The 26,480-nt window shown below is 41.1% G+C and overlaps 1 protein-coding gene across 1 annotated transcript; it reads left to right on the top strand.

The window, feature by feature from the left end:
• Positions 1-399: 399 nt before the first annotated feature.
• Positions 400-25,141, top strand: LOC146521383 (Fc receptor-like protein 4). The gene is made up of 4 exons (XM_085148962.1): positions 400-445; positions 8,787-9,089; positions 9,169-9,414; positions 23,262-25,141. Exons 1-4 carry the CDS (start codon positions 400-402, stop codon positions 23,519-23,521), a joined length of 855 nt encoding a protein of 284 aa, XP_085005088.1. The 3' UTR covers positions 23,522-25,141.
• The last annotated feature ends 1,339 nt before the right edge of the window (positions 25,142-26,480 follow it).

The following is a 26,480-nucleotide window of genomic DNA, read 5'->3' as shown; positions in this document are numbered from 1 at the left end:
TGTGATTTGGCGCTATATAAATAAAATTGAATTGAATTGAATTGAAAATTACAATTAAAGTTCTCAACAACATGAACAACTGATGAAAATATAAATAATGTATAAACAACTTAAAAAACCCCAAAGCATTTAAGTCGCGTCATGTGACAGTGCAACATCTAAGCATAAAACAGGGGAGGGGGAGCAAAGTGTGCCTGCTTTGCGCTGACACGGGAGCGGCTAATCTTTGGCCAGGCTAGTATTGATCCGATACTGATGTCGACTTGGTATCGATACAATCAATATTTGGATCAATCTGTCCACCACTAATTTCTAGGGTAGCCAAGTGGCTTTCCCTTGGGTATAGTCTCAGAAACGTGAGGAGAGGCCAGCATCCAGATGAGTGATATTACTGTGACGATGACAGAGTTTTCCAAGGAACCACTGAAGACACAAGAGAGCAAAGGTAAATACATGGTTGTGAAAAACATGAGTAAACATGGAGCCATGCACTAACATAGGTTAGCAGACGATCTGGCAAGGGCTGGTTGTGAATGCTGATCTTAAATAAAATAAATCTTATAAATTAAATTTATAATTTTTAATTTATAAATTTATGGTAAATGGCCATTTACCATATTTGTATAGCGCTTTACTTGGTCCCTATGGACCTCAAAGCACTTTACACATTCAGTCATCCACCCATCCACACACTGGTGATGGCAAGCTACATTGTAGCCACAGCCACCCTGGGGCGCACTGACAGAGGCGAGGCTGCCGGACACTGGCGCCTCCGGGCCCTCTGACCACCAGCAGTAGACAACGGGTGAAGTGTCTTGCCCAAGGACACAACGACCAAGACTGTCCAAGCCGAAGCTCGAACCAGCAACCTTCCAATTACAAGACAATAGTTGGAACTATTAGTTCAATAATAAACCCAAGGCACTGGGTTCATGACCCAGTACCGTGACACTGTTATTTAAAATACTCAAGTCATTACTTATTTATTTATTTATTTATTTATTTAATGTATTCATTTTATATTGACTACTCTGCCAGAATGATGTTGAGAAACACATATGTGTTTTAGGAAGAATAAAATATCCCAGATTGTTTGTTTTATTTCAAATGTGGTTTTTTAACACATTTGGCCACAACTAATGGTTTCAGCCTCTGGAACACTTTGGACCTTGTGTTGTGACATTTGGCAGTGCCATAACTGAGCATTAAATCCCTCAGAGTTGATTAGGATTTAAAATGTAAACAAGTTGTTGACAGGAAGACTTCTTTGTCAGTACAAGGTGCCTAAGGAGAAAAACTGACCAGGCTTAACCTACTATGATACAATGCATTACTTTCACTTCTGAAACCACAGAAGCAACTTCCTGTTGTTGACACTAGTTAACTGTAGTTTTACTGTGATGAGACCTCTCACCACAGTGTGTCCTGGTTTGGCAGACAGAAGTGTTCATGTTGTGAGAACAAGTTTGCTTTCTGCTCTGTGGTGAAGCGTCTCAGTCTGTATTAAAAGAAGATGGCACCTTTGTGGTCGACTGCCTTCCATTTTCTCAGAAACACCCACAGGTCCTTTCTAATCAGATGTTTTTCAGCAGAGGTGGTAAACTGCTTATAAAGGTTCAGGATATCAAACTGGACATCTCTCAGAAAGGAAAGGTTTTTCTGTCATTTTAAATAATTCAAATAATGCACTTCCAAAAACAATGGGAAGTAAGAGTTATAAATTTGCTGTAACATATCCTGCATTCTGTGGTCAAAAAAACTGAAACGTGTCAGGTTTAGAAGTTAACAAATAATAATAATAATTATTTTGGATAAATAAATAAATAAATAAATAAAGCTTGTTTCTCTTTTTTCGGTATCCAAACCTTGTTCAAGGTGTCTGCAGGCATTCACACCTCAGCTTCGGTGCTGTTGTCCTGCACACTGGAGGCACAGCTCAATTCCCTTTCCCAGAGAAAGCAGCACTCATGCCACCGACACTCTTCCTTCACCGAGCAACTCCTGGTGGGGAGTGAAAATGATTTATTTTCTCATGTTCCTCCTGAGATGGTTAATACCAAAAACGTAAACACTCTTCAAAACCTGTTAAGAACATCAAATCTAAAACCGTTTATTCCTAGCTGCTGATTTGTTGGGCTAAAAAGACTGTTCATTCTCCTCCTCCCGAGCCAGGACTTACTGACTCCAAGTCTGTTAACTCCTGGTCTAAAAACACAGAGTCTGTTAATTCCAAGTTTGAAAACACAGACTGTTATAGTCTTAGCCTGCTTCTCTGCCTCTCTGTGCTTCTGTGTCCAGGGCAGCTATCGTCCAGCCATCACTGCACCTGCATTAGTTTGCTGGGTGAGGGGGGCTAGGACCCGGTTACTCCCTGATCCAGTTTACAGGCCGGCTGAGGTTCTGCTCTTTCCTCGTCTGCTGACCCTGCTTCGCCTCAGCCAGGGGTCTCCGCACCTGCTGGCACTGCATGTGTCTCCGCTGGGGGCTTTGAGGAGTCTGTCCAGCCATATGTATCTTCCATGCCTCTGTCAGTGTCCGTTAGAGGCTTAGAAGCTGTGAGTGCCACCATCGGCCCATAACAGCCTGCTCAACCATCCATGGTTGCCATGCCGCCATCAGCTCAACACTCAACTGTGTGTGTTTGTGTTCAGACTTTAAACCAGAGCCAGATGTCATCTACTCTTCACTGAAGTAGTCCACCAGTCCAACCACTGACATCCAGCTGCTGGTCTCTAACTGGTCTCCCAAGCACCTCAGACAAGAAGACATCCATAAATTCATCTAAACTTTTTGTTTATTTGTGGATGAGAGAAGTTTTAAACGTATATTAAAAATCAGCAATATAATATAACTGATAATATCAATATTTATATAGTTATAGTATAGTGTTATAGTCAGAGTAATAAAACTTTTACACCATGCATACATACATATATATATATATACCAAAAACATGTAGACTAGTGCAGTTGTGTGTGCAGTGATGAATGATAAACTTATGAACATGTGATCTAGATGTCCACAATATGAACCAAACTACAGCTCCCTGACAGCAGAAGAAATTTTCTAAAAAAAAATGTCTTCTCATCCGTGTGCACTGAGGAATATTTAGGGGATCACAGATAAAATATATAATCAGTTTGATTTTAAAATGGAATACACCTTTGTGTTTGAACCAATAGAAAGCTGGTACTCAGAGGAAGAGGGCGGGCTTTAATTGGTGTCAGTGAGAGAAATGAAAAAAAGCTCAAATGAGTGAGAAGGACGATGAAGGAAACATCTGTGCTGTGTCTGCTCTGTAAGTAGAATCTCTGTGTTTGTTTGAATTCTTGTACTTTGACTGTCTGCTCTCCTGATAACTGATGATGGAGGAGAAGACATGAAAAACAAATCAGGCTGAATTCAAGTTCAAAACACCACGAGGACCAACTGCAGGTCTGAACTGACTCTTTATCTTTGCTCAGGAGTCGAGGAAACACAGCAGGCAGTGAAAAGATCAAATCATTCACTCATTATATTAATACAGCTGCACAGTGGACACATGATTGTACTGGGTTATTATAAGTAGTGGATATTTTCGATATAATCACAGTGTATTCAGTGCACATGACTGTAATCATTATGATCACTCTAAGACGGGGTCGGGTACCTTTTTTGGCTGAGAGAGCCGTGAACGCCATATTTTAAAAATGTAACTCCATGAGAGCCATACAATAGGTTTAAATATAAATACAAGTACATGTCAATCAATCAAAGTTCATGTCTATAGCATATTTTAAAAGACTAGCATACATCAAAATGCTTCACAATAGTACAGCAATGCGGGCAGAACGGGAAACAAATAGTAAAATTCCAATTTACAATTCCAATTACATGGTGTAGTGCAGGCCGAGTGAAAGTCGAACTAATTTGCTTTAAAGGTGGGTTTTTAATTGAATGATTGAATAGATTCCGATGTACGGATATCAACTAGGAGATTATTCCAGAGTCTAGGAGCGGCAATAGCAAAGGTATGGTCACCTCTGGCTTTTAAACCAGACCTTGGTTGTATTAAGAGCAGTTGGCTGGATTAACTTTGGGTTATACAGGTCAAGGAGATCAAGTAGCTAGGGTTATTTAAAGTTTTAAGTTATTTAAATGTTTAAAAGTGAGCAAAAGGATTTTAAAATCAATAGGATATTTGATGGGAAGCCAGTTATCAGGCGTGCTGCCGAATTTTGTACTAATTGCAAGCACTGAAGAAGGGAAAGTTGGGGGCCCAGGTAAAGAGAGTTGCAATAGTCCAATCTAGAAGTGATGAAGGGATGAATACGTTAAATACGTTCATTTAAGGTAAGATAATTATGGGAAAACCAGTCTTTAACCTCTCGCAGACAGGGCAAGAATGGAGACGGGTCATCCAAATTTTAAGAGAAGAAGATTTGGATGTCATCTGCGTAGCAGTGGTAGAAGATGTTATGTTTTTTTGAAGACAAGTCCCAAGGGCAGCATGGACAGGGAGAAAGATGTAGGATTTAATACAGATGCCTGAGGCACACCACAGTTAACAGCATGAGAAGAGGAAGAGCATTTTCCCATGGTGACGGAGAAGGATCTGTCAGATAGCGTTTACTTAAACCATGAAAGAAAATTACCTTTAAGCACAACAACATATTCTACCCTTGTAAGGAGAATGTTATGGTCACCGTATTAAAAGCAGACGTTCGATCTAATAAAAGTACAGAGCTACAGAGCGCCCTGAAAACAGGATAAAGACATGCTGTGGAAGAGAGACAGAGATTCAATGCAGAGAGGTCTATTAACACATATGAATGAGAATGAATGAGAAAGGTGACTGGAAAGGAAAAACTCAATGCATCATGGGAATCCCCCGGCAGCCTACGTCTATTGCAGCATAACTAAGGGAGGATTCAGGGTCACCTGGTCCAGCCCTAACTATATGCTTTGGCAAAAACGAAAGTTTAAAGCCTAATCTTAAAAGTAGAGATAGTGTCTGTCTCCCGAATCCAAACTGGAAGCTGGTTCCACAGAAGAGGGGCCTGAAAACTGAAGGCTCTGCCTCCCATTCTACTTTTAAATACTCTGGGAACAACAAGTAGGCCTTCAGTGTGAGAGTGAAGTGCTCTAATAGGGTGATATGGTACGTCGTTGACAGGCTATGACAGCGTCCTTATGTGCCGACACCGGTGTTTTAGCTAGCAAAGCGGCGTGGCTGATGTGGAGTGAAGCCATGTTAATGACAACGTGTACAACCATCGGAGATGTGAGCAGGACAGAAAGAACAATTGACGGAAAAGTGTGGACTTTATACCAGTTTTGATTTTGTGTTGATAGGCCACGGAAAACCAGATGTTTGGTTTTCTTCCTGAATACTGTCGTTGTTTATATTTACTGCGGGAAGAAACGGTAAAAAAGGCATTTTATAAGGAAAACGCTCGAAAGCCTGTGAGCAAAGACAACACCAAAACGTACCAAAAATTTACCATGTCGACCAATCAAAAATGATATTGCAACAGTTGTTAAGGGAGGGGGAAAGTTTTAGGAGTGAGGGCGGTGTTTTGAGATGTGAGAGATTTGTGACGTTTAGCGCAAATCTTGTTGACTACACAAAACTACAAAACTATTGACTACACCACACAATTACTGTGTGGTGTAGTACACACACAGTAATCTCTCTGCACTTCAAGAACAGTTTCCCATCTAAAAATCTGTTTATGTTATATGCAATTACTAAACACTCATCCAACGTGGAGACAGACATAAAGAGACACTGTACACACAGTCACACTCCCCAAGCGTACTCTAAGCCCCAGGTCTAGGTACCCTTGCCCCTGGAGGTGGAAACTGCACCCAGACCGAGGTGGTGTTACCCTTTTCACTGGGGTGGAGGGAAGCAGACCGCCCCGAATCCGCAGCAGCAGGGAGGCCCCACATTCCAGACCCCAATCGGACGGCCAACTCCTCCTGCTAGCCCCCCCGCTCCCCCTCCAGCAGGCCGCAGAGAACGGGTTTGTGAAGACTCCAAACCTCCCTCCGCCCGCTCATATGTAGTGTTGATGCTTGCTTGCACATAGCCCCTCCTGATAGCCCTCAATGTCTACATGTATTTAAAATTGAGAGGTGGGCAATGACGCCAGGGGTGAGGTGTACACCCTGATGGTCTTTTGGATGCCGTGTAGCGTGCCCACCCCCAAGATCCTATATGTATGTGTTATGAGAGTGTAAGTAATGTGAATGTCTAAGTTGTGAGATAAAATTGAGGCACAGGCAGCCAGAAGGGGACAGAGGGGGGGATGCCTCCCCTGCACCCTGGTGACACACCTTTACCCCAAGGCCCTGCATGTGTGGGTGATTGTGGTGGAGCAGGAAGAGGGAGGCAGCTGGAGATGGGGCGGGAAAGAAGGGAGGGGCAAGTGACCCCTCCCTGGGGCCAGCTCCCCCGCTGACCCCAGTAGGCACCCCCATACTCTGCAACCCGCCAGGGAAAGGGGGCCCAGGCCCATCCGGACCAGGGCCCAGAACAGCAGAGCACGGGACAGCCCACCCGACCCCACCACAGAGAAAACTGCACCCACCCCGTCATCCACTCATCTTCCAGACTACACAAGACAATAGACGCCCAGGCTGAGATCTTCCTCCACCTCTCCTGTATCTCCCCCTCCTATAGAGAGAGTTCCTGAAGAGAGGAGAGCTCCTGCAAGATGTAACAACCTCCCCCACCAGTTGAAGAGCCCCCCAGGTGGTTCAATGCACTGGCGGCACCCTGCGCCAGGGCTGGGCCCCCATACACCCACTCACCCACAACCCCGGCAACATACCAACCAGGACCCAAGCCCCCAAGGCCCAGCCAGGGCCCCAGCCCAGAGACAGAGCGCCCCCAGAACCCCACGCCCGTCCCGGACCCACCCAGGGGCAGCCAGGCTACCAGGTCAGTAACCCACATCCGTCAGCACAGACCCTCCCCTAGCCCCGCTGCACGCAGCCACGAGGAAACCGTCACCTAAGAGCCAACAGAGCCCCTAATAGGCCATGACCGCTACCCTGGGTTGAGCCCCCCAAGGAAGATGCTCCTGGGGAATCCCCCGACGCCCCAAGCCTGTTTCTACCCCCACACCAATCACAACACCGAAGGTGGGACCAAACTGTGACCCCCCACCTCCACTAGGTGATGGAGCTGATCAAAGGAGCCCAGAGCAATTGATCTGATGTGGTGGCAGAGGCTGTATCAAGACTAATGTAATCTAATATATTTCTTTATTGGTTAGAATTAAGATTTTTATTTTCTGTTCAGCCTTCAGCTGACTGTTTTCTTGGCTATGCATAGGGCAGTGAAAACCATATGGGCTATATTCTTTTCTGTATTGACATTATCTAAGCTGCCCAACAAACACACTAAAGGGGAAGTTGGAGTGTTACATTTCAGACACTTTGATAAGTCCTCACACTGTTCCAGATGTTCAGTCATGTTCACGAAATAGCAGAACTCCAGCAGCCACTCAGAATGCTCGTCATTTTTAATTTCACTCAGATAAGCCACGAAACGGCTGAGCACCTTCCCTCTTGACAACTAACGCACATTGCAGACCACAATCCAGCAGTGTTTGAAACTGGCGATCATTTAACGCTTGGGCAACAACAAAACTACACCACCCGAGTGACCAGCTCACCAAGCTGCTCGCCACGCATCTGAGCACAAAGCGGCTCTTGATGTAGGATGCGGTGAAAACTTACGTCTCTTTTCATGTTCATGAAGAAGCACTACGAATCCTGTTTTCCCCCACCATCACAGAGCACCATGAGTACACACCGAAATAAGTTTAGCCATCAGTAGATTTTTTTCTTTAGCGCGCTCAGTGAAAGACTTGAAACAGCAAAACTTTCCTCACATACTGTGTCACCAACAGCCTACCTTGCAATCACGCTGAACTCGGATAAGCAGCTTGAGTCTCTTGATTCATCTAAAGTGAGAGAAAAGAATGGTTCTGCAATTATGTCCTTCATTTGTGTTGCTTCAATTTGTTTTGCTATCATGATGGTGCGATTGTGAACAGTTCTTGCTGAGAGAGAGATTTGATTATTTTGTCTTTATCCAAAAAGTAGTCAAAAAGTTCAAGAATGTTTTGGCATGCCCCCATCTGTGAATGGCTTTATATTAAAGCACTAGCAAAGCTAGGCAAATTCCAGTCACCTTGTTGGGTCCAAACATGGAGTTGCTGCTGATTAGCTTGCACTTTTCACAGTAGCTCTTGACATGCTTTTTCAGATACAAATGTGGTATGGCGTGTGCCAGAAAAGTTTGGATGTGGTGAGATATGTTAATAAAAATAAAATGAAATGATTTATAAATTGTGTTTAACCCTTTAAAACCAGTGGGAGTAGGCACACTCCATTTTGCGTAACTATTTTTAAATCCCTGTAGAACTGCAACCACGTAAGCTAGCGCTGTATTTTTTTTTTTTTTTTTGCATATGAAACCGGAGTTGTACTTACATCTTATGCCATCAGCTTGTCCTAAGTCATCATTTCCTTTCACATATAGCTTTGCTGTTTGTGTGGAGTTGTTCTTTATGTTCACCTCAAATAAACCTGAGTGTCATTTCTCTTTAGTTCTGATCTCACTGCTGACCTGCACAACAAACCAAGGTCAGTAACCTTCTTCTGTCACAGTTTAAACCTGAGAAATGCTCACTGATATGACCTGATTGGGTTCATGTTTCACAATGAATCTTGAATAAAAAACTGTTGAAATTAAGCAATAATTACAAAATTATAACTCTTGACAACAGCAAACAGTGATAATCACTTTTTCATTTTAACCCTCACAGCTCGTCTGACTGTGAGTCCCAGCAGCTCTCAGTTCTTTAAAGGAGCCTTTGTGTCTCTGAGCTGTGAGGAGGACGACAGCTCTGCTGGATGGACTCTGAGGAGAAACACAAGCAAACAACAGAGGACTCAGTGTGGAGATGGGTGGGGGAAACCAGCTGGTTCTTCCTGTAACATCCGTAACACATATCAAGTGGACAGTGGAGTTTACTGGTGTGAGTCCAGAGAGGGTCCCATCAGTAACATGGTTAACCTGACAGTCACTGGTAAGCTGAGTGTGTGGAGTTAGTGTTGATGAAGCTGTGTGTAAATGGATGAAATGCTGTAGTTTGTCTCTGTGTTGAGGTGGATCAGTGATCCTGCAGAGTCCTGTCCTCCCTGTGATGGAGGGAGATGACGTCACTCTGCTCTGTAAAACAAAGACCACTCCCTCCAACCTCCCAGCTGCTTTCTATAAAGATGGCTCCCTCATCAGGAAGCAGCCTACAGGTCACATGACCATCCAGCATGTTTCCAGGTCTGATGAAGGCCTCTACAAGTGTGACATCAGCGGTCATGGAGAGTCTCCATCCAGCTGGATCACTGTCACAGGTGACACACTCACCTGTCTGTGTTTCTGCAGCTTTCAACATTCACAATGTGACGACAACTTAATGACTGTGTTTGCTTTATTTTAGGGGAACACACCACCACACCTCCACCTACATCCACCTCTCCTCTTGGTTCCACCTCCATCATTTTTCCTCCATCACTCTCTCCTCCTGTTCTCTCTGTGTTTTCATTTGTTGGATCAGTCTGTGTTGTGGTTCTACTGGTGTTACTGGTTCTGCTGGTGAGACGATGTGTTCACAGGAAACCTGAAGGTGAGACTCAGACTTCCTGACCTTTCATGTCTGAGTTTGTTTAGTAGAATAAAGTTCACATTCATTATGATCATAGTAACAACTTTAGTAAATGTAATCTCTGTTTAGATATTTAATTTGAAATATTTTTCATTTTGGAAAATTTCAGCAGATCAACAAGCTGGAGAAGATGACATCATCACATGCGTCATGTACTATGCTGTCAAAATACAAAGTAGAGGTATCGTTGTGTTTCCTTTACTGGGTTTTTATATTTTTTGTGTCTGTGTGTGTTTTGGGAGTAGATGTGTGGTATGTTTTATAATGTGAGGACATTCATAAATAGGTAAGGCATATTTTGCTTGAAAGTTGTAGTAACAAACTGGATGGTTGCAACACTCTCAAAGAGCCAATCAGCAGCTTAAACACAAAGTATATAAACATCAGAAAGTTTCAGCTTCTTTTTTATGATAGTAAGGATGGATTCAATATACTTATGGTAACTTCCTTGATTACTTTCTGGGTAATAAATTACTTTAGGAAAGTGATTATTAGAGGAACAGCAGCTTTTTGCACTTGTTCTTTTCACCTCTGCAAGTTTCTGCTTAGTTTGTTTATTGTTCTAATGAAGACTTATTAGAAAATCCTAACTAGAAGACCAGCTCACACATAAAGAGTAGAAGTATAACCTGTAGGTAGGGTTGGGCGATATGGCCTAAAATTCATATCGCGATATAATTTGAAGCATGTGCGGTAACGATATATATCACGATATATTATTTTCTTCTGTATAACGTATTTTCCACACTATAAGGCACACTTAAAATCCTTTAATTTTCTTAAAAAATTGAGAGTGTGCCTTATGTATGAATTCTGGTTGTGCTTACTGACCTCGAACCGATTTTGGCGAGCAGAAATCTGTTAAAAAATGTTTTAGTACAACTTTGGTAAGCCGCACTGCTTAATGGATTGTCAGAGCACTACAGCTGCCGTAGTGAGGAGCTTCATGGAGTAATCTGGGTCCAAAGCTCCGTCTACTTCAGGTCCCAAAGTCAAACGAACACTAAGAGTTAAAAACGGTCTAAATTCTTTCATCTTTAATTAAATCATCACTGTTGCTGCTTTATCGGGTGTAACAATTAAGTTTAACATCCATGAAAACAGAATTTATTAAATTTAACGGTGTTAGACGTTAACAGGAAGTTAGCTTGCTAGTTTCCACCTAAACATTTCATACCATGTTCTGACAGAGATTTTTGAAACTAATTCAAACGTACAGCTCTGCTACTTCCAACATAAATGAAGACAGAAAACTAAACAGCAGTGGCGTTTGCAGGGTTACTGAAGTTGGACTAGCTGGTATATAATGATGTGCTACGTGATTGCTAGCGACACAGCTATGTTAGCATAACATTAGCACAGTGAAGCTGGAGGATGAACGCCAACTTTTTTTCCACTCGATAAAAGTTAACGAGGGATTCTGGTGGTCAGGGACAAATGCAGTCGCATAGCAGGATGCTATACACGGGCCAAACTTCAGTCAGGAGAACAACTGAGATTATTCATCCACAATGCGAGGTTAGTTATTAATATCCTGCAACAACATGGGAATAGAACAGCTGTGAGAGAATTCAACATTAATAAATCAATGTTACGGACGTGGAGGAAGCGCAGTTTTTGGCTTTCCCCATATTTCAAAAGTGCTTCATCTCTTTTCAATGACTGTCGCCTGCCATAATTTGGAGATGATAATGGTTTTAGCCGCTGCGATGCTTTCGACCAAAACAGGCGGAGCTTGATGACATCATCAAGCTCCGCCTGTTTTGGTCGATTGCGATACGGCGGAAACCATTATCATCTCCAAATTATATATTGCGATATAGTCAAAATCTCTATCGTTGGCCAAATTTATATCGTTTATATTGTATATCATTTATATTGCCCACCCCTACCAGTAGGGTTTATTTATTTATTTTCTATGACAAAGTCACCAAACCATTGAATCAAGTTTTATCAGATGGTGTCTGGTGATTCTGCATCTGCCCTTGTTGTGTCGCTTTCATTTATGCAGAGGTTATAAAACAACTGCACATTTCTGCTCAGAGTCAATATAAGACTGCCGCTGAGTGTTTGACTGGAGGTAGAATTAGATTTAGTCCATGAAGGTTGTTTATGGCTTTGGTGATATGATGAATTTTGAGGACATTATGAAGCAGTGAGGGATGTTCAGAAGTCTAGAAATGCAGATTATTGTAACAGTAAAACTATTTTTGATCAAAAGCCTGAAATCATAACAATTAAGTCCACACCTTTATTATAATCTGTGTCCTTTGATTAAACATTGGCTAACTTAGACAAATGTTACCATGTGTGTTTCACACTGTACTTACTGAGTGTTGTTCATTGTGAGTTGGACTGTGTGTTTGTGGTCTGTGGTTAACTGAAGCTAACAGCTCTGCAGTCGTCCAGCATCCTGTTTCTGATAGAAAGAAAACACTTCAGCTGCAGGTGTTTCAACACAGAGCTGTTCATTTTAACAGGAGGGAACACTGAGACATAACTTGGAAACTCTGCACACAAAGGATAAATTCATTTGATTAAGATCTTCTTTTATCATTCACTATTTATTTCAAATTTAGCCTTTGAGTTTTTTATATGACAATAGCATTTTAAATCATATCTACATCAGTATATATATTTGCATTCTGAGTGTCACCTTAACAACAACAATATTTTGCTAGTTTCTTTGACACACTAATATGTAAAACAAATCCATTCATATTGATAATGATTCTAGTTAAATATAGTCGTAGGCGGCGTCTCACTGCAGTGCATTGTAATTTGGCCAATCATAATTCAGTTCATTTCAGTTTTATTTATATAGCACCAAATCAGAAAAACAGTTTCCTCAATGCACTTAAAGTGGTTGTGCTGTGAGAAGATTTTTGCTCTTTGCTCTGTGGTAAAGAGCGTCGGTCTGCAATGGAAGAAGAAGGTGTGTTTGTGGTTGTCCACCTTGTTATTCTCAGAAACTCTCCCCAGTTCTTTGTGGTGGTCTGTGCTTCTCAGCAGAGCTGTTAAAAAAATGGAAACTTTACAAAAGGTTTTAATCTTTATAAAGAGTTGTCAGTTAAACTTGATGCAACTTTAGAAAAAACTATGATAATAATACAAATAATAGTAAACCTTTTGCTCTAGTGTGATAATATCACAATGCTGTAGCTGTTGTACCTGCAGTCATTTAAATGTGTTTTATTTTACATTCAGCTGCAGTCCATTCAGCAGTGAGAACTTACCAACCAGAAACCATCTGAACAAAGAAGGCCCAGGTACAACTGCTCTTTACTTTTAACTTTGAATAATAGCCTTTATTCAAAGTTTCTAGACATCCTCCTAACCTAAGCTAACACAACCACATCATGACTCAATTTCAGATCTCAGATTTGTGAAGGATATCACACTCACACTTCTCATCTCTGAACAAGCACACAAACCTGTTCCTGTTAAATGAGACATGGACCCTTCTCTTGGAGAAGGTGGGAGCAATAGTCAATACTTAAGAGTTTTATGTCACATAACATGTAATTCAAGTGATTCTGTAATTCTAAATGGATGACTACAAACACAAATCAGCCTCCTGATAGACACACCTGTGGTATCACTTTCATTATCCTTTGTCACATTGAGCTCAATTTATTGCATTTACAGATTTTCAGAAAACTTGACTTCTGATTTTGAGGTCAATGATACTGAAATTTGAACTTGTCAGAGATTTTTAGTAGATGAGCTTGGTATCATTTTGAAACTCTGTCCCCTAGATCTCAAGTTGTCATATTCATCAATGCAGGTGTCCATGCTGTCCGTCAGCATGCCAGCCGGGGTGATGACAATGCCTCATCAGCTTTTAAGGGGCATTTTGCACAGCAGAAAGAGCAGATTCTGAGGGCCGCCAGGTCCCATTTCTACTATAAGCTAACAATGATTGTGCTCAGGGTTGCACAGTTTTGTGATGGTTAGCACTGTTTCCTAACAGCAAAAACGTCCTGAGTTCAAATCCAGGCCTTAATGTCTGGAGTTTACATGTTCTCCCTGTGAATGTGCAGGTTCTCTCCCACAGTCCAGTACATGACGGGTTTATTTTTGTTTGTGATTTCAAACTGACCCTAGGTATAAATGTATGAGTTAATTTCAGCTCTTCGGGTTCCTGTTTGACTTGCTAATTTCACAGTGCTCTGATTTGTGTCTGAACTCGGACTGTGTGTGACGCAGAGAGGTGGAGATTAGAGGTCTTTATTGAACTACAAAGCTTGTAATTGTCATGCTTCGGCTGTGTGCAGGCAAGAGAAGGACCCAAACACAAAACTCACCGTGACAAAAGTGAACTCAAAACACTGCTTTATTGCAGGCTTGGAAAGGAAACAAAGAACAAAACTAAACTGGGGAAAACTACAAATAAATCATACATGAAAACACATGGCCAATCACACAGCTATGAGGGAGACTAAAACACTGACAAAGAGAAACACAGGGCTTAAATACACAGAGGGTTAAAGAGGGAATGAGACACAGAAGGAGAGCACAGCTGGGAGTAATCAGGCTGGACGAGACAAGGGAAGCAAAACTAGAAACACTCACATGAGACATGGACCTTCAAAGTAAAACAGGAAACACACTGACTGAACTCTAGACATGCAAACTTAACAGCAACTGAGAAGACAGAACATAGGGACCTGAAACAAGGGACAGAAAGGCACAGTAGACACAACGTGGACATAACAACGCCACAGGGAAAGAGTAAAACAAAACAGAACCTCTTAGAAAATAAAATAGGAAACATAATGAAACGCAGACATGACTACATGAACTTGACAACATAACAGACATGAAACACGTGAAGAGCAGGGGAGACTTAACAGGGGTTGGAAGACACAAGGGGAATCTAATAACAAAGAACTAGAAAACCTCATGAGCTTAATCATATAAAGATCCAAATAAACTAAACTCAAAACACTGGGTCATAAGACCCAGGATCGTGACAGTAATCATGTTTCCTGTTGTTTGAACTGTGTGTGTTTGTGTTCAGACTTTAAACCAGAGCCAGACGTCGTCTACTCTTCACTGAAGTAGTCCACCAGTCCAACCACTGACGTCCAGCTGCTGGTTTCTAACTGGTCCCCCAGCACCTCAGACCACAGGACATCCACATGTTCAAAAGACTTTCTGTGTATTTTATGTGTTTCTTTGGCTTATTTAGACTCACATACTTCAAAAATCATGTAATCTTAATTGATATAGGTATCTAAATTCAGCAATGATAATACAAGTATGCTAATATGTTTAATGCTTACAATGAGGTCACCCTGCTTTTGTAATGCTGGTAGTGGTTTAGTTTGTTTGCGTCATTAATAAATGCACTTTTAGTCTGACTTTGTTACTGTGATACTTTCACCAAAGTATCAGATGGGAAAAATATGTAGTGGTTTGGTTTTCCAGAATTGATACACCATCTTTTTTTTAATGCATAAAACAAACAATTAGTAATAAAACCCCAAAACAAACAGTCCCAGCTTAAAGCCACCATCTTGCCAGGGTCTCTCTGTGTAGAGTTTGCATGTTCTAACCATTTCTGTGTGGGTTCTGTCCGGGTACTTCCTCCAACAGTCCAAAGACATGCAGTTAGTGTGATTACCATTATTGATGATTCAATATGTGTTCTGTGGGAGCTACAATAGCCTCCAGTTCATGCATGACCTTGATAAGCCGAAGGGGATGGATGGATGGATAGATTTCAGGCTAACCACGCGTGCTTCAGTCACTTCTTATATAATCCCAATTCATAACAACAGTCCGGGAATTTCCTCTAAGGGAATTTCATCACAGCTCTGGTCCGTATGTGCCTAGGCCTTTTTCAAAGTAGGGTTTCAAAGTAAAAGTCATTTTTACAATGTTGTTTTGAAAAAAGAAATGTTGTGGTCCTACTGTTCACTGCACATGTTAGATGTGTTGCTTGTGCTCTGGGATAAACTGTGGAAGCATCAGTGATGACCTGCTTATCTGCTTCTAAACTAAAACACCTCCCTCTAGTGGCCATATCTGACAGGTTTGTTCCAGTCAGACTTTAAATGCAGTTATCCACTTGGACTGAATAACTGCATACTATTCTTTCTCTTCTAATGAAGATGCATCCACAAGCTCTACAGACAGATGGGTTGTAGTTCCATCATTCATCTCTGAACTCTGACTTTTACTAATAACCTCAAAAGTAACCACTTAAGATTCTTCCAAACATCTGGATTATCATGGTCCTTTCACACCACACAGAACGCTTTTAATCTGTTGTCAGAGATGAATGGATTTAACCAAGGACCTTCTTGTTGTGAGGAAGCAGCGCTAATCACTGCACCACTTTATTTTTATCATTATTAAACAGATTAGCTGTTTTTACAGAAAACATCATGTAGAAATTACAGGAACACTTGTGATTTCATCGGCTAAACCAAAGCACATTTCAGAAGCTTCTCAACATCACTAAACATGCTCAGTTGTATCTACACCCATCTGTACCGGCTAGCGAGCACCACAAGGGTCATTTTTTAAAAACCTTTCCAGTACAGTCAACACCATCAGGCCGACCCTCCTGGGTGACAGGGGTGTAGCCTTGTTGCGTCCTGGATTATTGATTACCTGACAGGAAGACCACAATATGTGTGTCTTCAACATTGTTGTCTGAAAAGGTGCTCAGCAACACAGGGACACCACAAGGGACCGTCCTCTATACCTCAGACAGTCACTGCAGAGACCTGCCATCTTCTGAGGTTCAGGACTGTTGTGTGCAGTGCTATACTGTTGCATGCTTGATCAGTTGGTTGAGGGCTGCGGATGCTAACATACTAAAAAAAAAACTTATCCACAAAGCCTGTAACGTAGTGGTGATGGAAATTAACTCTCTGAAGGTGGTGTCAGAGGCGGATGTTGTCTAAAAAAAGGATGATGCCGAGACCACAGCAACTGTGAACACATCGTTTTCACAGGGATTAATAAAGGCTTCTGATTCTCAACACAATAAACATCACAGCTTGAGCTGGATTAATTTTTAATTGCCAAAAAATTATTAAATCTGCACAAGCTGAAAAACAATAACCATCAAACAGAAAAAATACAAACAAATAAAAAAAACACAGCACATCCTTTAATTTTTGGAATTTCATGGTTTCTTAAATCTATATTTTAAAATTATTTCCTGAAATATTAGCTAGTGCAATTTCCCACTTTGACCTAATGGTTTCAGTGTTGTGTCACTGTCACATAACCTGGAAGAAATCTACATAAACGCAGTGTCTTATGACATTTTCCAATATTAAAGTAAATTTACTTCTGACTTTTATTAAGCTGCAGGTTTTTTTTTTTTTTTCACTGTTTCAGTTTTCATGGGTTTGAATATAATTTACATTAACTTACCAACAAAGTGGTGGGAACATGGTTCATGTTGGTTTGATATGGCAGTTACACTTTAACTAACCAACGCACACACACACACACACACACACACATGCTCATCAATTCAACCTTGTCATGGTTCTGGGTTATTGTGACCCAGCATCTTCTGTCTTGTGCATTTGTATTATTTTTTATTATGGTTTCGGTTCTGATTCCTTGGTTGTGCTCTCTGATTATCATTATGGTGTTAAGTATAGGTTTATCTCTGTGCCTGTTTTACTTTGACAGTCTGTTTCTAGTTTTGCATCGCCCTGGCCCCGTCAGTTAATTTGTATCAGCTGTGTTGCCCACCTGGTCCTCATTCCCTCATTTTCCTCTTGTATTCATTGCCTGTGTTTTCATCTGGTCAGCATCGCGTTGTCCCCTCATGCTGTGTCTTGCCTGGTGTTTGTATTTTTTTGTTCTGGCTTTCCAGTTTAGGCTTTTGTTTTGTTTTCCCGTCAGCAATAAAGCTGCTTTTGAGTTCATGTTTCGCCTCAACGAATCTGCATCTTGGGTCCTCTTTTGCCTGCACACAGCTGTAAAATAACAAACCTCTTATAGCTCAAGGATATGTTCAGGAACATTAAAATATATCAGCATTGTTTAGTTCAAATAATGCATGTGTGCAGTTTTCTTGGGCAACACATTTCCTTAACAAATGGTTTAGACCATCAGTCGGCAACCTACACCATCAAAAGAGCCATTTTAGCCCAACCTAATACCCAGAGGGAAACAAACAAACATGTGATTTGGACCGTCCTTTTTTTGGCCTTTTTCAGCTTTATTCAGAAGGTACAGTGAAGAATGACTGGAAAGTGAAGGGAGAGAGAGAGAGAGGGGAAGACATGGCAAAAGGCCACAAGTTGTATTCAAACCCGGGCCAGCTGCTCTCATACAGTAACCTGCTCGTCCCAGTGAGCTTAATCGGCTCCTATACATATGTTTAATACAAGAATAATAAGATGTCTTAATAAGAAGAAAACCTGTCTGCACTTTTTATGAATGCTTTGAAGAGGAGAAAAAAAACTACACTGGCACGTGCAGGCCAACTTTGAAATGAAAATCATTTTGTCTATTTGAGTTCAGAGCTTGTGGAAAATTAATCAAATAATAAAACAGCCCACTTTCAAATAAATCAAACATAGCAGTGGCCCAATAATTTTAAAATAAAAACAATAATCATGAAAACTGTATGTACTCAGCAAACAGACATCCGATCCTGAGCAGAAAACAAAACTACATCAGCTCAGGGTGGAAAATATATACAGATATTTATTACAAATTTGTAATAATATAAAGGTCACAGAACCATAAATACATGTAATAAATAGCCTGATACACAGCGATCACGTTGCCCATGTGATGTTTTGAGACAAATTTAACGTTGCACTTTCACACAGATCCACAAATTTCAGCTGCATTCAAGTCATAGTGTGAAGAACAGTGGAACAATCTTTGCTTGTTGATCATCATCAACCTTTTTGACACATATTTATCTCCATACTGAAAGCATGCTTTTTCATGTTGTCAGTGTCACAATGGCACATTTATCGTCAGATGTGCAGATCTGAACCCTAGTACAGAGACCTCTGCCGATACTTGGCTTGTAGGTCTGGAGATGATGAACAAGCCTTTGTGACAATGGACCTGATGCACGCAGCAGTGCAAGATCAACAGTTTTCAGTATTTATTTCCACTGTGTTATTGTGCAGTTTTTCAGCTCATGTCTCCAGCACAGAAAACTAAGCAGGTCCTGGTGTCTAACTCAAAAGGAGAAGGCATGAGGAGGCTGAGCCCCATGCTCGCACCACAACCTGAACACACTTCTTCTGAGAACCCTGCACTGACATGAAAGGATTCACACAGATCAGCCTTATCAGGCACTTCACAGTTTGAAGCTTTTATAAAAAGCAGCACTTCAAGTGATTATGTGTACATCTTTGATAGTTCAAATCTGGCAGCATTTTAGAAATGAAAGAGTACATACATTTTAGATTTTAATAGGTCCATGTGTATGTAATACTGTACATGTTGATTTGACCTCCAAGAACAGAAGCAGAACACTCACATGTCATTTAAACAAGGTTATAGGCTATTTATGAGATGCTTTTTCAGCTGCTTTAAATGCACCCTATGATTTCTAAAGATTACAGGGAACACAGCTGTGTCCTCCAGTAGAAAAGAGATAGAAACAGGAGTGAGGTGACAGCTGTCTAACAGCATCTTCAGAGACATAAACAGAAACTACTAGCTCACCTGGAGAAACAACATTCAAGATGTTGATCACCAACAAGCTATATCTCCTCCACAGTCCTGAGGCTGTACTAGGAAATACAGCAATTTCCTAGTACATTGCTGTACTAGAAATATAGCACATATGGACGTGCCTGCCTGGAGAAGTTGGACTACCTGAAAAACCTTGGTGGACTGCAGGTACTCATCTCATGAAGATATCTGATGACAAGAGGACTTATAAGAAGAAAAAGAACAACTGCACTACATTATTAAAGTATGGTAATACGCCATTGGCCCTTGGAGGTTGTCTTGTGATTGCAGCACTTTCTTTTGTTCCAAAACAGGTGAAAATGACAAACAATACTTTCCTATTGAGCAGACTGACACTGATGAAGTTTAACTAGCTTTGTCTAACTGCGATAGTCAAGTGATGTTTCAGGATTTTAAGCAAAGGATGTTCACTGTGTTCTGGAACTACTGTTCTTCATTTTACATTCAAGGAATTAAAGCAGGAAGAACAGGCACAGTCTTACTCATCTTTATTCAAAATTATTTAAAACACTACCATTATATTAGGAGCAGAACATGCTGAGTATGTTAGTGTTAGTGTGTAAAGTCCAACATCTCATGTTTACTCAACGAGGACCAGTTTTCAATGGGAGATCCTACCAGGGGAAAAAAGCCCCCAGACAACATAGCCGCTGGGATCCCTGGGATACACAAACCCCTCCATTACGATAAGGCAGTTATTATACAGAAGGGAGTTTATTTATTTATTTATTCATTTTTTTAACAATAACTTCATTGACGATCTGTTTGTATCCATGTTACTGTTTAAAGTCCAACATCTCCCTCTAGTGGCCATATATAAACATGTGTGAGGATGGTGTTAATGTAAAATGTGAATCATAGTGTTCCAGTCAGTCATCAGTGTGTCTCTGCACAGCTGTAATTAAAATGTGTTCAGAGGGCCTCAGTGTCTGAATGGTTCCAGTTCAGCTCCATAACAGCAGCGTCCCTGGTTTGATTCCTGTGTTTCAGCTCATATCTGCCTCTCTCACTGAGGGGGACATAACTACATGGACATGGATTTGTTCAGCAACCAAACTACAGATCAATAAAATCAAACTGATTAAAGAACAAGGAACTGCTGTGTATTTATAGTTATACTTTTTGTCATGGCTGGAATGGCCAATGCGTCTGAGGATCGGACCCAAAAGCTGATACACGAGAGACAGGACGAAAGTTTAAGAAAAAGTGAGATATTTATTTTAGCTGCTAACTACCACAATAACAAAGGCACAGGCGAAGAAAGGTGAAAAACTAAATGATAAAATAAGAAAAAACTAATGAAAGACATGGAAAACTTTAACTAGTCATAGGCGACTTGAAGCTGATGCTGTGGCACGTGTGTCAATAAAAACAGCACAGTGCTTCAAAAGCACTGTGTCAGGATGGAGGCAGGACCTCGAAGCAGAAGCATACTCCATAATGTGTTGTACATTATTATATGTATATTAAATGTTTATTAGGTATTTTCATCTATTGTATTTACCAACATCAAGAAGTCACAAGCAAAGGAAGACCACACCATGGCACATTTTTAAAGAAGTTTATTGACAACATTTATTTTTAAGCAATTAGACTTTTTTTTTTTATGCGAAACAATACATGTTCAAAGCAACACAAGGCTGACTTTCAAACAGAATTGTGAACTCTGCTCTGTAGAGTGGGCAGCCATAATGAAACAGTACACTTTAATTTGTAGATTCAAACTGTTCCTCATGTTTTTTGCCACCAGATGTCACGAGAGAGGACTGTGTTAAAAAGCTTTGAGTGACAGACGCTGGACCAATGACACTTTTAATTTTTTTTTTTTCCTTTTTACAAGTAAAAAAGTTCACCCACACTTTGTTTGCCTCATGTTTGCACACTGTAAAGCCCGCCCTCTTCCTCCTGCTCAGAGGAAGAGGGCGGGCTTTTACTTTGTTTTCATTTGGTTAACCAATGAATGTTTTATTTTAAAGTATTTTGGGAAAACAGACAAAAAGTTGCAACTCATATATTATGAATAAGCTTCGATGATGTCTCTTTAGTAATTAGAAAAAGTGAGTCCCCCACCTCTGTGTTTGAGCCAATAGAAAGCTGGTGCTCAGAGGAAGAGGGCGGGCTTTACTTGGTGTCAGAGACAGAAATGAAAAAAAGCTCAAATGAGTGAGAAGGACGATGAAGGAAACATCTGTGCTGTGTCTGCTCTGTAAGTAGAATCTCTGTGTTTGTTTGAATTCTTGTACTTTGACTGTCTGCTCTCCTGATAACTGATGATGGAGGAGAAGACATGAAAAACAAATCAGGCTGAATTCAAGTTCAAAACACCACGAGGACCAACTGCAGGTCTGAACTGACTCTTTATCTTTGCTCAGGAGTCGAGGAAACACAGCAGGCAGTGAAAAGATCAAATCATTCACTCATTATATCAACAAAGCTGGACAGTGGACACATGACTTTACTGGGTTATTATAAGTAGTGGATATTTTCTATAAAATCTGTGTATTCCGTTCACATGATTGTAATCATTATGATCACTGTAAGAAGTCTATTTTAAATCAAACTTGTTTAGAAAGCAGTGAAGACTCCAACCTATGCAAATACTTTAATATCCATACAGGTTTTCCAGAAAGGTTTGGATTTGTTGAGAAATGTTAATGAAGCTAAATGATCCATAAATTATATTTAACAGTACAAGTGTCACAGAGGTGCAGTGGTAGTCAGTCCAAACATCAGCTGGTGATTAATGTTTTCTACTGGCCACTCAAATACTTTTATTCTCCCTCATGGTGAAGTCTTTAAGAGGATGGATGTGGATGGACCTTCCACCATTTAAACACTATTTTTCATTTTTTTTCTTCAAACTTGGCATCAAATAGAAAATGAGCAGATACATCAGAGAAATAAGTTTGTGTGTTTGTCAGCTGTTTGTGTGGAGTTGTTCTTTATGTTCACCTCAAATCAACCTGAGTGTCATTTCTCTTTAGTTCTGATCTCACTGCTGAGCTGCACAACAAACCAAGGTCAGTAACCTTCTTCTGTCACAGTTTAAACCTGAGAAATGCTCACTGATATGACCTGATTGTGTTCATGTTTCACAATGGAGCTCAAATATTATTAATTATTTTAATAATCAATCAATTATTTTAACCCTCACAGCTCGTCTGACTGTGAGTCCCAGCAGCTCTCAGTTCTTTGAAGGAGACTTGGTGTCTCTGAGCTGTGAGGAGGACGACAGCTCTGCTGGATGGACTCTGAGGAGAAACACAAGCAAACAACAGAGGACTCAGTGTGGAGATGGGTGGGGAAAACCAGATGGTTCTTCCTGTAACATCAGTATGATGGTGCCTCATGACAGTGGAGTTTACTGGTGTGAGTCCAGAGAGGGTCCCATCAGTAACATGGTTAACCTGACAGTCACTGGTAAGCTGAGTGTGTGGAGTTAGTGTTGATGAAGCTGTGTGTAAATGGATGAAATGCTGTAGTTTGTCTCTGTGTTGAGGTGGATCAGTGATCCTGCAGAGTCCTGTCCTCCCTGTGATGGAGGGAGATGACGTCACTCTGCTCTGTAAAACAAAGACCACTCCCTCCAACCTCCCAGCTGCTTTCTATAAAGATGGCTCCCTCATCAGGAAGCAGCCTACAGGTCACATGACCATCCAGCATGTTTCCAGGTCTGATGAAGGCCTCTACAAGTGTGACATCAGCGGTCATGGAGAGTCTCCATCCAGCTGGATCACCGTCACAGGTGACACACTCACCTGTCTGTGTTTCTGCAGCTTTCAACATTCACAATGTGACGACAACTTAATGACTGTGTTTGCTTCATTTTAGAGAGAAACACCACCACACCTCCACCTACATCCACACCTCCACCTACATCCACCTCTCCTCCTGGTTCCACCTCCATCATTTTTCCTCCACCACTCTCTCCTCCTGTTCTCTATGTGTTGTCATCTGTTGGATCAGTCTGTGTTGTGGTTCTACTGGTGTTACTGGTTCTGCTGGTGAGACGATGTGTTCACAGGAAACCTGAAGGTGAGACTTCCTGGTTTTACATGTGTATAGATGTTCCATTATGTATACATGCATAGTTTTTAAATGGTTTTTATCCTGGATTTAAAGACCACCACTGAAACAGATGTGAAAAGGGAGATCATTCCAAAGCTTAGAGAAGCAACAACATCAAGAACAGATTTCCATAGTCCATGTTACGGCCGAGGCCGAACCCGACAACCAGACTCAAATGCAGATCATACTCAGAGGCAAGGATGAGTGTAATTAACAGAACTTTATTTTCTAGGGCCTGACAAATACTGTGAGCTATGAGAAATAACATGGGACTTCAATTATGGTGGTAAACAGGAGTGATGCTAAACTATGAGAAATAGTTGATTTAACAAAGCACCAGAGGATTGTGACGAGGGGATATGTACAGGGACACGGGGCAGGAAACATGACCTGGAGGCTCTGAACTTTTGGCAGGTGGAGGAATGGCAAAGAAGGAGTGAGTGGTCAGAGTGAGCAGTTTTGGCCCGATTGAGTACTGTGACAGGAGGGCAAGCAGGTGAGTGAATCCGAGAGGTGCTGTGACACAAAGAGCTGCCAAGCACAAACCAGCTTCAGGATGAAAGCGCCTATTGCCAGGAGATGGAGGTGGTAGACAACAGGATAGTGTGGTTAGCTGAAGACTTGGCAAAGAGGAAAAGGACTGGTGAGCACTGGTCTTAAGCACTGGCAGCTCAATTGCCAGCAGGTGTGGAGACATGCAGGAAAGCAACGACTCTACCCAGTGGTGGAACTGTGACTGAGTGGAAAAACCCAAGGACTCACCAGACCATGACAGTCCAGATGAAAGAGTAATCCATCTGAGCTGGACAACTTAGAACGACTGGATACAAGTTGATCGAACAGTGTAGAAAAATGCTCTGCTGTATTTGAGCCGAAGCCTCAACAGCGTTGGACAGGTGCAACCTGTTTAAGAGCAGCACCCAGAGCAACAAGGAGCAAACCAGGTGCTTTTCAATGTCCCAAAGATATTTTATAAATCCAGAGGAGCGATGTGAATATTAAAATCACAGAGTAGCAGGATCTGGTCATATTGTGATGCACTGTCAGCGAGAATGTCAGAGAACTGAGATAAAAAAAAAAAAAAAAAAAAATCATTATTATATTTAGGAGGCAGTTAAACCACTGCACACAGCAGCGAGTGGCCCAGTTCACACAAACAAAGTTCAAAGGTGGTGTAGCATCTTCTTGAGAATAGCTGCTTAAAGGCTAAGTGTGCTTTAAAAACAACATCTAACCCTCCGGCACAAACAGAAGATCTTGGAGCGCTAAAATAAGCAAAGCCAGCTGGCAGTAGTTAAGAAAAGGTGCTTAACTCACCAGGTGAAGTCCAAGTTTCTGTCAGACAGAGGAAATCCAATGCATGGGAAGAAAAGACATTTTCATTTGCCACTGATTTGACATTTATTAAACCCAACCTGAGGGGAGCTGGGTCGGAGACTTCCCCTGCAGCAACAACCTGAGCCACAGGTCGAATGTTGGATAAAGTCGCTCCTTACCAACGCAAATGGCAAAGAGGCAGGGATTGAAGAGGGCTCCTCTTGATAGAGCCAACAAAGGGAACCAACCAGGAGTCCACAGGGTCCACGCCATGGCACCAGGATTCATGGAAAAGATTGATGAATGAAGTGAAGATTGTTGGGAAGGTAAGAAATCCAGAGTGTCAGCTTAGCGAGGTGACCTCCACAGGTACCCCGTTTCCTTGCGCGTAGATGGTGGCGGTGGTATGGGAATCCAGCACAATGGTATTGCTTCCAGATGAGGAGGCAGAGAATCTTGGCTACATTTACCAAGCAGAGCTAAAACTTTGGGCCATGAACCTATTTTCAGTGTCTGGCAATCACAAGACAGTGTGGAACTGAGATGTTGTACAACGTTGGCTAAAAACAATAAAATGAGACAAATAAGAGAGAGCGGTAGATGGCGTGCCAACCACAGGTGCCATTTTGAATCACACCAATAACAACAATTATTACAATACATTAAAATGTAGGAATGTTGACAAAATGTTTTTTTTTTTCTTCAGTAAATTTCCAGTGACAATTTTTACAGTAATTGATCTTAAATTTGGTTCATTTCAGCAGAAGAAAACATGACATACTGCAACATCAAAACATCGCACTGTCAAAAACAACCAGTCAAGCAACGCAGAGGTAATGTTGATTTTTTTGGGTTTTTCTTTTCTTTTTTCATGGTCTAGTTCTTGTTGTTTTGAGATCAGATCTGTCAGAAGAGAAGAGTTATTTTAGAAAATTGGAACACTGTTGGAAAGGGGTGGTTTTTGCAACCAAAAGTGACTATTTTGTATTTAGAAAAGCTTTGTTTTAAGCTAAATCCATTGATATTATGTGGTCAGACACAGATGGCTGCTAATTACTGCTAACTAACCATCAAAACTGGAGCTCAGACTTTGTGAATAGTCTGGTAGTACAGTTAACTACACACCAGCCATATTATTGGCCAGAATAGAAATTGCATTAAAAAAGCTCAGACGGTACAGTAGGCCAGTGGTCCACTACGGGGGATTCCCATTAGGTAGCAGACAGCTCACAGCTACAGCCTACTGCCTGTGTCATCAGCAACCTGTCTGTCAAAGAGGCCACCGCCCAGTTAATGCAAACTTTAAGATTTTGAAAGGTTTGTATAAATTTCACTACTAAACACTGAAAAAACAAAAAACAAAAACCTAAAGACATAAAATGTATAACTGCTGAGTTGTTAGAATTGCTTCCTTTGGCAAAAGTCTTTCTGACTTGGTTTAAGTTTGATGCTGATTGTTGCTGATTGTGATTACGGTTGATATATATAATGGAGGAGGACATTATGGAGTGTTGTTTTTCTTCAAAATCTTTAAAATGCAAAGTTGTAATATATTCATATTCCAGGTATTCCTCATAAAATATGTTTGTAACATGAGGCCATTTGCATTTTTGCTATGAGTTGTTCTGCCTGCGCTGATGTCTTCTGTGTGTCCTTTATTGTGCA

The sequence above is a fragment of the Neolamprologus multifasciatus genome, chromosome 3 (genome assembly GCF_963576455.1).
Source record: "Neolamprologus multifasciatus chromosome 3, fNeoMul1.2, whole genome shotgun sequence".
Taxonomy (NCBI): Eukaryota; Metazoa; Chordata; class Actinopteri; order Cichliformes; family Cichlidae; genus Neolamprologus; species Neolamprologus multifasciatus.
The sequence above is the reverse complement of the archived record's forward strand: the minus strand, read 5'-3'. Positions and strand labels throughout refer to the sequence as shown.